The sequence below is a fragment of the Leguminivora glycinivorella genome, chromosome 13 (genome assembly GCF_023078275.1).
Source record: "Leguminivora glycinivorella isolate SPB_JAAS2020 chromosome 13, LegGlyc_1.1, whole genome shotgun sequence".
NCBI lineage: Eukaryota > Metazoa > Arthropoda > Insecta > Lepidoptera > Tortricidae > Leguminivora > Leguminivora glycinivorella.
Window position 1 is genome coordinate 13,162,605 of NC_062983.1, and position 14,053 is coordinate 13,176,657.

Sequence of the window (14,053 nt, forward strand, 5' to 3'; positions counted from 1 at the left end):
AAATTAACTGTCATCAAATATTCAGCGTCTTGATTTGAATGCAATATCGATATATTGAAACTAAATTATCAGCACTTACTTTAGGAACCAATACCTAGAATTGAGTCGATAAAAGTCGTTAGCTGGCATTGCCGAACTGCAGTCGGTATTCAAATGAGATGTGATTTGGAAGGCGTCCACGGCCGCTCGCAAGCATCTCCCTACCAGTTCCGTACGGCATACCCCGCTGGTCTAAATACTTTAAAATTGGCTTAAAATTGCCGGCAATATTAAAATACAAGGCTCTGGCTTAACTGGGCACGTTATACCTGGGAGAGACCATTGATGAGCCAACTCGCAGTTACGAACCTCAATGGCCGACTATAAAACTCTAAACGAGGCCTTATGGCCGAGAAAAAAATGGTTAGCTTAGCTGAACGGCAGTTTATAGCATCTATGTTACTAAAGTTAACTGAGATCATAAACCTAACAAGAACATGAGACTAACTCCAAATGTTTATTTAATTGCTTTAGTTTTGCATCGATTTACGTTTTAGGTACATTATCTACGTACATTGATGGGGTCTTAATTACATAATCTGACTAACTACAAAAAGCAGCTGACATACAGACTATCTTTGTATTACAAAAGAGAGCCGTTCGTTCTATTTACAACTTAGGAACACGTGAATCAGTAAGAGAACTCTTCAAAGAAATTAATATCTTAACTGTAGCTTCCCAATACATTTATGATAGTATAATTTATGTTGTTAAGAATTTAGACTGTTTCACTAAGAATTCTGATATCCATAATTATAACACTAGAAACAAAAATAAGCTTGCCATAAAGAAGTTTCGTGTCCGTAAAGTACAGAAGTCATTTGTTGGGCAATGCATTCATTTTTATAATAAGTTACCTGACACTGCTTTGAGATTACCCTCCCAGCTCTTAAGAACTACTTAAAAAAATCATTGATGTTAAAGGCTTATTACAGAGTCGAGGACTATTTGACAGACAAACATGCATGGCCCGAACCAGAAACTACAAAAAACGAATAGCAATTAAAATAATTGTATTATGTATAGAGGACACAGTTCAGATAAGAAAGCACATCAAATATTTTATATTTTATGTTGTGTAGGTAAATTACATATTTAATGACATTGAGATTCATATTATCTTTTTCTTCTGTGACAATTTGATATGTTTTCTCTGAAGAAGAACGACGTATTATTAAGCAATAATATAATTTATTGAAATTAATTTCCATAGAGTACCTAGTCTGTTCATATTCTTTGATGAATACTTTTGCAGGTTAAATTGTATCTTGTTATTTAATGCATGTTAGTTATAAGATGTAATGTTTTGAAAAGAAGTTGCCCGCCGAGTTTCTTGCCGGTCCCATAGTGGATACCCCCCTCCCAACTGAGGGGGGACTGAAATCTTCTCGAGGCTGAGGCGTAGGGTTAGAGCCGGCGTAGCTTTATTTGACGTTCATATGCGCATTGTAATATGCCTACTTGAAAAATAAATATTTCATTTTCATTTTCATTTCATTTTCATAATATTTTGAAAACGACTTGTACTCTTAGTGACGATAATGGTAACAAATACACAAGCAATATTTAGTACAGACATATTTTTTTTTTTATACCTGCGTGAGTTTCAAAATTACCAATAAGTACTAGATCTCACTATTTAAATTTTCCCGTGATTTGAAGATAGGATTTGATCATCTAGAGGTTGATTTTTGAATCTCGCATACGGGATTTTGTCACTAAAATACCGGTTGAAAACTATGACTTGCATATTTTTCAATAAAAGGAAAAATGGAAAAAATCACACCTGGATCACACCGGAATCACACCATGCTGGATGTGTGCGAATTTATCCATAGCAGGCCTCCGTGGCGCAGTTGGGAGCGCGATGGCCCCGGCAAGGTCAAAGGTCGCAGGTTCGAGTCCTGTCGGAGGTGTGAATTTTTCCATTTTTCCTTTAATTTAAAAATATGTAATATCGCTCGCAGACGTTTCTGCATGATAAAAAACAAATTTAACGATGACTTGCTTATTATTTTCTCAAAAATCGGCCCGCTAGCTCGACTATTCATATTTATTTGTTATTTTTTGTCTTATAAATGTCTCTGTCACAGATATTGGCTAGACCCCAGGCTCAGGCATCAAATAAGCTGGCTACAATACCTACCCCTGAGTATTTTATTTGAACAGGCCTACAAATTGTCTCTTGTTCTAGGAACGGAGATAGCAGAGGCAAGCAAAGTTCCAAGGCATTACAACGTTCAAGGCTCGAACGTGTCCGTCGTCGGCCGCCGCCGGCATCGGAGCCTATGCCATGATTTTTTAACGTTTTAGAATATTTTAATACTCAACTGCATAAACGAAAGTATACACGGAGTAACATGAGGAAACCGAATAATTTTAACAGCGTATTCCTCGTCATATTAGAAGAGTAAAATGTCATATAAAGTTTTCTGGATTTCGCCTATTTTCAAAGTTATAAGCATTAAAAAAAATAACAATTACTTATTATTTCTCAGAACAAAATGCTGTTTTGATGACGATGATGCCGTATCGGACATAATAAAGTTTTAAAAAAATTAAAATTTTTATTTTAAGTGCTTAAACGGATAAAATTTACTTTTTATGTGTAAATACACCCAAAATAACAAAAAAAAAGATGCACAACAATTTTTTCTCCGAAATAATTTTATTTTTATTTTGCACTCAGAAAACGTAAGTAGTTAAAAATTAAAATCTTTCGGTTTCCTCGTGAGTTATTTTACACCGTGTGTGTAATTTTTGGTTCTACTGAGTAGCTGTTTGGGAGTGCTGTTCACTCTTTGCATGCAATGAAAATTTCAGTGACTTTACGCTATTGAGTAATATTGTCCACGAGTACAACGTCTAAAACTCGTGGTAGGGGCACGGTTCAGTCTACTCTAAATCATGTTACTGCGACGATCTCATTGAGTGAAACATGTTACTTAATTAGGAGTTTCGATCTAACTCTGTAAAGAGAACTTTACGTAGACTTATGTAAGAGTATTTTGGTGTATTAAGTTGACACACTGGAAGAATACAACAGTGATTCTAGTGTTCAGATTTTCAGACTTGTAAAGGTTTTACTAGCTCATTTTTAATCACTTTCGTGACATGTTTAGTTGTACATGCTTGGAAATTGAGACCTAAATATGTAGTAAAATGTGTATTTTATGAAAATACTAGCTTTTTTCCGCGGCTTCGCTCGCGTTAGAAAGAGACAAAAAGTATCATATGTTCTACTACTCTCGATCCCTTCAACTATCTCCACTTAAAAAATTATGTAAATTCGTCACTCCGTTTTGCCGTGAAAGACGGACAAACAAACAGACACACACTTTCCCATTTATGATATTATAATATCTAAATATATAAAAGAAGAAGCTGACTGACTGACTGACATATCAACGCACAGCCGAAACCGCTGGTCCTAGAGATCTCAAATTTGGCACGTAGGTTCCTTATATAGTGTAGAAGAGCACTAAGAAAGGATTTTCCAAAATTCACCTCCTAAGGGGGTCAAATGGGGGTTCAAAGTTTGTATGGGGAAACAAGATTAGTTTGACTATTTTATTCGAAACTTCACAGGAAGATTCCTTAAGACATATGACTGAATACGTGTTTCAGGTTTTTTGAAAATTTAACCCCTAAAAGGGTGAAAATGGGGGTGATAAAGTCAAAAAATCAATATGGGTATCGTTTTTATGGTTTATCGGGTCGCTGATCACGACAAATACAACGTTTTTAAAATCTAACGAGGCGGAAGTGAAATACCTTCTCCCCTGTTGTGGTGCAATGGGGTTTAAATATCAAAAAAATATATAAAAGAAGATATTGACTGACTGACTGACATATCAACGCACAGCCGAAACCGCTGGTCCTAGAGATGTCAAATTTGGTACGTAGGTTCCTTATATAGTGTAGAGGAGCACTAAGAAAGGATTTTTCAAAATTCGCCTCCTAAGGGGTTAAATGGGGGTTCAAAGTTTGTATGGGGAAACAATGTTAGTTTCACTGGTTTATTCGAAACTTCACAAGAGGATCCTAAAAACATATGACTAAAGACGTGTTTCAGGTTTTTTGAAAATTTAACCCCTAAAAGGGAGAAAAGGTGGTGGTAAAGTCAAAAAACTAATATGGGTATCATTTTTAGGGTTTATTGGGTCGCTGATCACGATAAATACAACGTTTTTAAAATCTAACGAGGCGGAAGTGAAATACCTTCTCCCCTGTTGTGGTGCAATGGGGTTTAAATATCAAAAAAATATATAAAAGAAGAAACTGACTGACTGACTGACATATCAACGCACAGCCGAAACTGCTGGTCCTAGAGATTTCAAATTTGGCACATATGTTCCTCATATAGTGTCCTCTACACTAGCATTAAGAAAGGATTTTTCAAAATTCCTCTCCTAAGGGGGTGAAATGGGGGTTCAAATTTTGTATGTGGAAACAAGATTAGTTTGATTATTTTATTCGAAACTTCACAGGAAGATTCCCAAAGACATAGACTAAATACATGTTTCAGGATTATTGAAAGTTTAATCCCTAAAAGGGTGAAAAGGGGGTGATAAAGTCAAAAAAACAATATGGGTATCGTTTTTATGATTAATCGGGTCGCTGATCACGATAAATACAACGCTTTTAAAATCTAACGAGGCGGAAGTGAAATACCTTCTCCCCTGTTGTAGTGCAATGGGGTTTAAATATCAAAAAATATATAAAAGAAGAAACTGACTGACTGACTAACTGACATATCAACACACAGCCGAAACCGCTGGTCCTAGAGATTTCAAATTTGGCACATAGGTTCCTTATATGGCGTAGAGGAGCACTAAGAAAGGATTTTTCAAAATTCTCCTCTTAAAAGGGTGAAATGGGGGTTCAAAGTTTGTATCGGGAAACAAGTTTAGTTTGACTATTTTATTCGAATTTTCACAGGAGGATTCCTAAAGACATGTTTCAGGTTTTTTGAAAATTTGACCCCTAAAGGGGTGCAAAGGGGTAAAGTCAAAAACACAATATGGGTATCGTTTTTATGGTTTATCGGGTCGCTGATCACGATAAATATTTAAAATCGAATGAGGTGGAAAAGAAATTTTCTCCCCTGTTGTTGTGCAATGGGGTTAAAATATCCAAAATAGCCATAAGTATAGGTTTAGTTTTTATCTTTACTTCTGGTTCAAGAGATTTCAAATTGACACGGAAGTTCCTTAGAGGAGCACTAAGAAAGGATTTTTCAAAGTTCACCTCCTAGCATGATAATTTGACAGGGGGGCAGGGACAGGGACAGGGACAGGGACAGGGACACAGGGACAGGGTCAGGGACAGGAATGGGATAGGGTTAGGGTTAGGGATAGGGAAGGGATAGGGGTAGGGGTAGGGGGTAGGGGGTAGGGGTAGGGAAGGGGTAGGGGTAGGGATAGGGATAGGGATAGGGATAGGGATAGGGATAGGGATAGGGATAGGGATAGGGATAGGGATAGGGATAGGGATAGGGATAGGGAAAGGGATAGGGATAGGGATAGGGATAGGTATAGGGATAGGGATAGGGATAGGGATAGGGATAGGGATAGGGATAGGGATAGGGATAGGGATAGGGATAGGGAAAGGGATAGGGATAGGGATATGGAAAGGGATAGGGATAGGGATAGGGATAGGGATAGGGATAGGGATAGGGATAGGGATAGGGATAGGGATAGGGATAGGGATAGGGACAGGGACAGGGACAGGGACAGGGACAGGGACAGGGACAGGGACAGGGACAGGGACAGGGACAGGGACAGGGACAGGGACAGGGACAGGGACAGGGACAGGGACAGGGACAGGGATAGGGATAGGGATAGGGATAGGGATAGGGATAGGGATGCGGATGCGGATGCGGATGCGGATGCGGATGCGGATGCGGATAGGGATAGGGATAGGGATAGGGGACGGGGATAGGGATAGGGATAGGGATAGGGGACGGGGATAGGGATAGGGGAGGGACAGGGGCAGGGACGGGACGGGGACGGAGACGGGGACAAGGATAGAGATAGGGACGGGGATAAGAATAGGGATTGGGGTCGGAATAATCGGTCGGCAATCGATATCTAGGCAGTGTAAAATGCAGGTGGCTCAGTGGGCAGGGATTAGTAAGTATGCATCGGCGAGTATCCTGCATCCGTAATAACTATTACATTCAATGTGCTGTAAGAAGATCGTTGTTTGCTTGCCTTTTATATGTTTACGTTTGCAATAAGTATAAGCAAAATGGAAAAAATTGTAAGCGATAATGCAAGGAAGTACTTTTTACCCTACCGACCATAGCGTCGAGATACTGGCTATGTGGGTTGTATGAAGTTTCCCCAGTATAAATATTTATATAGGTAAAATACATACATATTCGTACCTACTACCTACGCTGTGGTCGCTGTGTAACAATTCTACAATCATTGCAAGAATTTCTTTTAAAACAATAGTAATATGTGTAAGGTACAGTCAGCCAAAAAAGTGGTTTACCACTTTTTGATCAATAGAGTCGAAAAGTGGGAAACCACTTTCATGGCTGACCGTACAGCAAATAGATCAGTTACAATGGCCCCCCCAGTCGAGAATTGCCCCGCTTTACCTTAATCGAAATAATCGCGGACAGATGTACCTACAAAGAAACCTACGGATCCAAATGAAAATCTTATTTTTTGTAAACGTTTCAATAAGAATACTTTTATTACGCGGGCGAAGCCGCGGGTAAAAGCTAGTAATATAATATATAGTATGGCTGTGTCAAATCGTTAATTAGTACAGTTTTGTTTTATTGATTGATTTAATTGGCACTTGACAAGAATACTAATCCTGGGCCAACACTTAAACTTAAAATTGTATTTCTTGAGCAAGAGAAGCCGACTCAAGACAAGACCATTTATTACCGAGTGAAAGCCATAAAAAAAGACCACTTATTAAATTTAAACCTGAATCATTCTCATATTTTTAAATTAAATGAGAAATGGAAAAATTCACACCTCCAGCAGGACCGAACCTGCGACCTCCATTCTCCATTTTTCCTTTAATTTAAAAATATATTAATATCGCTCGCAGACGTTTCTGCATGATAAAAAACAAATTCTGAATAATTCTCATCGATTTTATTTTGTAATAAAAAAAGTTCAGTACCTAGTTAATGAGATTTCCGCGTTCTTCCGGAACTAAAAATCTCCTTAAGTTTAAATCTTTTCATTTTTATTACAATCAGGATTATTCAATAGATTAACCTAGAAAAGTTTCATAATAACCTCTCAGGTTTTACTTATTTAATATGCTTACCGAGTTAACGGCCGCCATCGTCGCTCGGCCACTGCTACCGCTCTCTCAACACATTCTGAAACAAATACAAATTATTTAATAAAGAGTTTTGAATGATTCACGGTTATTTTCATTAAACTTATATTGACCGGGATTTTTGTCGAGCTCCCGATATTTCGACGCAGTTGCATACATCATGATCACGGAAAACTCAACACTGCGTCGAATTATCGGGAGCTCGACAAAAATCAAAAAGGTTATCACCAGGGCCCGCAACTTTCATGCCGATGACATCAATTTAACGTCACGCTGCTTATAGGTGATTCAAATAGTTTTATTTTAATAATTAATCATTATTCATTAATCAATTTTTATCATGTAGAAATGACTTCAAAAGTAAGCTATTCATATGTGGAATAATTAATACCTACTTGATACGTGAAACGAAAAGGAAATTTGTTTTGTTTTAATAATTTATTGAAATATAGTAACAAACATAATTAATAAAATAAATGTAAAAAAATAAACAAATAATTTAATTTACTTTTCACGTATCAGGTAAGTATTCATTATTTCACGTATGAATATATTCGTTTTGAAGTCATGATTAAAATGATTGATGAATAATGATTAATTATTAAATAAAACTCTTGAAACATACTATATGCAGCGTGACGTCAAATTTATGTCATCGGCATAAAAGTTACGGGCCCTGGTTATCACAAAATGCTCCTTGCAAATTAGCAATATTCGTAACTACACCCAGATTGATAAAGTAGTTTTCGAGATATTTAGCAATATGGCAGATGGCCGGGCGGACAGAGTTGCACAATAAGGGTTACTTATGTACTTTTTAGGTATCGATGTACGTTTTTGAAGTATTTTCGTGTGGTGAAAAATATTAAATATTTTATAACTTCATAATTTATATATATTAACCAAAGTTGGGTCCGAACGTGAGTAAATGAATTTCCCTTTGAGAGAGCACTCACTCATTACATGATGCAAGTTTGCGTAATTAACCGCATAAAGTAATAAGAGAAAAACTGTTTACCACGATTTTAATTAAAATCCAGTCGAGTATGAGAAAACTAAATACGAGAGAAACAGAAAGGTTATTAATTACAGCATTTTTCCATCTCTCTTATATGATGAGGCACTTATTACAAATTATGAAAATATTATGGAAGGAAAATATAGCATTTCACATATTAAAGATAAAGATAAAGATAAAGATAAAAGAGATTTATTCATGACGATCACATAACATGTACGGATATGTACAGACATCAAACATAAAATGGCAAAGAACAAAATGACATAAAAGTGTTCATCACGAAATAATGGACCCAACTCAGCATGATGCTGCTAGCCATGTAGCCAGCGCTGATCTTCCGTAGGGCCCATTTGGTGATGCCACGACAGATAACACATTAATTTAAAAACAAAAACAAACATAAAAGTACAATTATTTGAACCCTACAGCCACAGAAATTTATAATAACAATAATTAACAATACAAACTCAAGGATTACAATTACAATAATATTAATATTAAAACAAACAGATAAACAATTATTTTTCTGAACGCAGCAGTTCACTATATCTCTTAAATTACGTTCCAATGTTTTATTTATCATATTGTTCTGAATAAACATAATAGGTCATGACTGTCATGAGCAACCAAAGTTGCTTTAAAAATAAAGCAATAAAAATGGAGTTTCTTTTTTACCTTTGATTACTTATAATATATTAGGAATTCTACAATATATGTGCATACTACATAGTATAAAAAAAATCAAAATAGTTTATTGAACAGAACACTTATTACCTACTAGATTTCTGATACTACACGTCTATCAGACTCCAAACTAGGCTAAGCCTGTATCTTGGTAGTCTGCGAGTACGATTTACAGGTCTTGCAATTTGTTTTACAGAATAGTTAGGAACTACTTATAAACTAGTTTCAAGTGTGTCTGTGTGTGTGTGCGTGTGTGTCATGTGTGTGTGTATGCCTCTGAATACTAGGAGTGAGTATGAAAATTACCCTAATTTTGAAATTGGATTCACTGCCAATAGTAAATGAATAGTCAAAGCAATATCGTAAATGTTCCTCAAGCAGGTCGGCCTTGTTGACAACTCATATGTGCTCTGACTCAATGCAGTTCCCTTCACCATTTAAATGTCACATGTACCATACAAAACAGCATCACATACGACCTTTTTGAACCAGACTTTCAGTCTCCTGTCCCGACTCGCCATACAGTATACGAGAGCATCAATCACCCACAAACAAATGTGCACTCTAATACAATCGCACAGTTCAGAAAATCAATCATCGGCCGTCGCAATAAGATACGTCTCGCGACAAAATAGACTGGATGTGTTCACAGTCAGTGGGGCAAACGTCCAAGTCCATTAATAAAATTGAATCAGACGGACATTCCGTAGCACAATATGCGCACGTGTGGAAATAAATAAAGGAACGAATGCCGAAAAATGAGAAAGGGTTTTGTTTGGGGGCGGAAGCTAGAGGCACTGACGCCAAACTGCCATGATTACACGAGGAAAGCTCTGGAGACCAATTTTATTCTGATAGACATTTTGATATCGAAAATGATGTAATTTCGTTATCATAGCGCGGCAATTGAGAACGTGCTTGACGGTACGAGACGGACATGATTTTGATGCAAGGGACCGACTTTTTAATTTCGAACGCACGAATTCGCCGTTCGAAAGTCTGTTGAAAAAGACGTAATGATATTTTTCCAATTACTGAAGGCAGAAGTATGTTTTTTGGTGTTCATATAGTGTTCTTTGTGCATTTCTATTCACGTCGAAACTTCAAAGGGCCATATGTACAGAAAAACGTCGTACAATACGAATATGAATATTTTGAATGTTATGTACACCCATCTTAAAGGCCGGCAACGCACCTCCAACACCTCTGGTGTTTCGGGTGTCCATGGGCGGCGGTGATCGCTTACCATCAGGCGACCTGTCTGCTCGTTTGCCTCCTATCCCATAAAAAAAAAAAAAAAAAAAAAAAAAAATGGAATATGCCTAATTAAGGAGTAGTTCACTTTGAAAACATCTGTAATCCAACCCTTAATAAAGCCTTATATTAATAAGTTGATTGATTGATTGAATTGAATAGGTACACGTGCAAAGAGAAAATTCGTAACTCGTGTCGATTTGAAACACTCTCTTCGGTCGTATTTTTTATTTATTTATCGCCATTCGTTTCAAAGTCCTCTTTTTCGCACTTTTATCGTATCTAAGGCACTATTATATCATTTATATCACATCAGTGGCAATCAAGAAGACAGCCAGCCTGATTTTTTAAAAGCCCAAAGTAACTCATTTCATGCGAATTTTTATTACAATTAACTTTATTAAGTAATGAAGCAACACGGGGATGGAACTCTTTTGTTTATTTCTAGTACTTTCAATGTAACAAAGACAGTTAAAGTTGTTTCTAACATTGAACTAAAATTCAGACAAGATATTATTTTAATGAAGTTCATAAAGAACGGTTCGCTGAGAAAGTTATGAGTAACATTCTACAACAAATAGCAACCAGGTACAATTTTTAATATGAAAAATTTATAAATAAAGACAAGGCATTTGTCTGGGACTTTTTACTGCCTTGGAAGGAGCTAATAAAGTGACTAGGAACTACAGCGCCGGTGCGACACATTTTTACGATAACATAGATTTTATGCAAGGGTAAGTAAATTTAATATCGCGTTATAAAGCGAGAAGACCCTCGACTGTATAAACCCCTATTGTTATTAAGTAAAACCTAACAACTGTAAAAGGGTTGTTTTAAAGAAGGTACATTTTTAGGTGCCATTTATTTATTATCTTCCAGACTTCATCATTAGCTTATTCATGTTTTTGAATACTTTTTCGATAGCCAAACGTCATGGTCATCACGGAAAATGTATGAACCTATTTATTGGCTCCAGTATGTTACCGCTAAGTAGGTAATGGGAATTGTTCACTTTGTCCAAACAATGAATGTCATTTTAACGGTTTCGAATATATAACGTATTCTAAAATGTCTTAAATTCATGGTCGAGGTTGTGTATATTTTGTGACAGTACATGGCAAAAAAGAATAATATGAAAAAATGAGACATGGTATACATAAACCCGGAATTTTGTGGGACGGAATTTGACGACCGGTCTGGCTCTGAGCCGCGGTCCCAGGTTCGAATCCCGGTAAGGGCATTTATTTGTGTGATGAGCACAGATATTTGTTCCTGAGTCATGGATATTTTCTATGTATATTAGTATGTATTTATCTATTTAAGTATGTATATCGTCGCTTAGCACCCATAGTACAAGCTTTGCTTAGTTTGGGGCTAAGTTGATCTGTGTAAGAGGTGTCCCCCAATATTTATTTATTTTATTTTACGTAATTAATGGACTGACAGTCTGACACCTAAGGTCTCTAATTTCGTGTAATCTGATATATTATACGATTATCTTGTTGCTTCATACTATCATAATGACCTACATGAGTAGGCATGATTAATTCAATGTAAGAATATATAAAAAATAATTAAAAAATCTTACATAAATGAAGTCTCCTATATTAATGGGTGTCTTGTAAAAAAGGGTTAATGGTTACCTAGGTTACAAATGTTAGAAAATACTCCGTGTCACTTCACCTGCGGGCCGATTTTTGAGTCTCACGCGTTCGATTTCAGAAAATTGTCACTGAAAATAATAAGCAAGTCACCGTTTTCAATCGGTATTTTAGTGACAAAATCCCGTATGCGAGATTCAAAAATCGCCCTCCTGGTCTCAATAGAGACAAGGACAAACACAAAAAAAATATTAGAAGAAAGAAATACTTTTCTGGGAAGATAGGTAACAATAGATAGATTTTTGTTTGTAGTCCAATCGGGATTTAAACTACTTGGTGGGCGATAGCTAAAATAAATTTCAGGTTTAAGAGCGCTATGACAAAAAAAGGCGATATATTGTAAAATGTACAATATTTATCGGCAAAATTGTACACTTTACTCATACTAAAAGACAGTAAAAGTACTTGTTTCAGTTAGAAAATCTAATTAACTGTCGGTTCATTAAAAAACATATGGAAGAAAAAGCTTTTTCAATTAGTAATGATTTTTTTTCTGATGCTCGTTTAGGAAAAACCGCGCGAAGCACAGATTTCGGAGCTCTTATTATGTACAATTTGATAAGCTCACTCTTATAAATGCGGTAAATTTAAATTCCTAATATCTTGTACTTTAGGCCCATTAAACAATATTTATCATTTAATCCTTTGAAATTGAGAAATTGAAAGTAAAACGAACTCAATTTTGTCTTGAAAATACATCGAAACAAGTGATCATTTCTCCGAAAATCTACATGTTATCGAAGTTATTTTAGTATATAAATAATCTGCACAATGTGCTTAAATTGCTGTTATCCATTTGTCGTTATAATATTTTATCATGATTTTTTGCCAATTTTTTGAAAACTAGCCTTCCTGTCGCTATTTTACCGGCGACGGACGCCTGCGATTTCAGTGCCGCGCCGGAGCTCGAGGAGGTGAGACGTATGTCGCTTCGCTCTCCGAGTTTTCATCGCAAACGTCGAGAATATTTATCGTTGTGTGGGTCGGACGCCTTGTTTATACACGGGCTATCCTCGCATTGTGTGTGTGTAAACAGCGACCAACGAATTTGATCCTAGATCCGTAAATATTTGCTTTTGTAATATTTTGTTATGTTTGAATGTTAAAGTATTACAACGTTATGATGATAAATATGCGAAAATTACAATACGGTCAAGATGATAAGACACATCAAGATGGTACTCGGGATCTGATGATGGAGCCAGAAGGTGGTCACCAGTACCAGTGAACCATGTAAGTAAACGACTTCGTGTTTAGGCTCGTTGGGTTCGTCTCAACAAGACCTTTGACAAGAGGTGGTACTCAGGGTCTGATGATGGAGCCAGATGGTGGTCACCAGTACCAATGAACCATATGACTAAACCACTTCGTATTTAGGCTCAATGGGATCGTCTCAATAAGACCTTTGACAAGAGGTGGTACTCGGGATCTGATGATGGAGCCAGAAGGTGGTCACCAGTACCAGTGAACCATGTAAGTAAACGACTTCGTGTTTAGGCTCGTTGGGTTCGTCTCAACAAGACCTTTGACAAGAGGTGGTACTCAGGGTCTGATGATGGAGCCAGATGGTGGTCACCAGTACCAATGAACCATATGACTAAACCACTTCGTATTTAGGCTCAATGGGATCGTCTCAATAAGACCTTTGACAAGAGGTGGTACTCGGGATCTGATGATGGAGCCAGAAGGTGGTCACCAGTACCAGTGAACCATGTAAGTAAACGACTTCGTGTTTAGGCTCGTTGGGTTCGTCTCAACAAGACCTTTGACAAGAGGTGGTACTCAGGGTCTGATGATGGAGCCAGATGGTGGTCACCAGTACCAATGAACCATATGACTAAACCACTTCGTATTTAGGCTCAATGGGATCGTCTCAATAAGACCTTTGACAAGAGGTGGTACTCGGGATCTGATGATGGAGCCAGAAGGTGGTCACCAGTACCAGTGAACCATGTAAGTAAACGACTTCGTGTTTAGGCTCGTTGGGTTCGTCTCAACAAGACCTTTGACAAGAGGTGGTACTCAGGGTCTGATGATGGAGACAGATGGTTGTCACCAGTACCAATGAACCATATGA

The 14,053-nt window shown here is 37.1% G+C and overlaps 1 protein-coding gene across 1 annotated transcript in view; it reads right to left on the minus strand.

The window, feature by feature from the left end:
- Positions 1 to 14,053, minus strand: part of LOC125232734 (mucin-12) — a 321,469-nt gene that overhangs the window by 228,657 nt on the left and 78,759 nt on the right. Inside the window, exon 3 of the mRNA XM_048138493.1 lies at positions 7,342 to 7,396. Within this exon, the coding sequence (XP_047994450.1) occupies positions 7,342 to 7,359 (18 nt within the window). The 5' untranslated portion in view covers positions 7,360 to 7,396. The remainder of the gene's footprint in view (positions 1 to 7,341; positions 7,397 to 14,053) is intronic.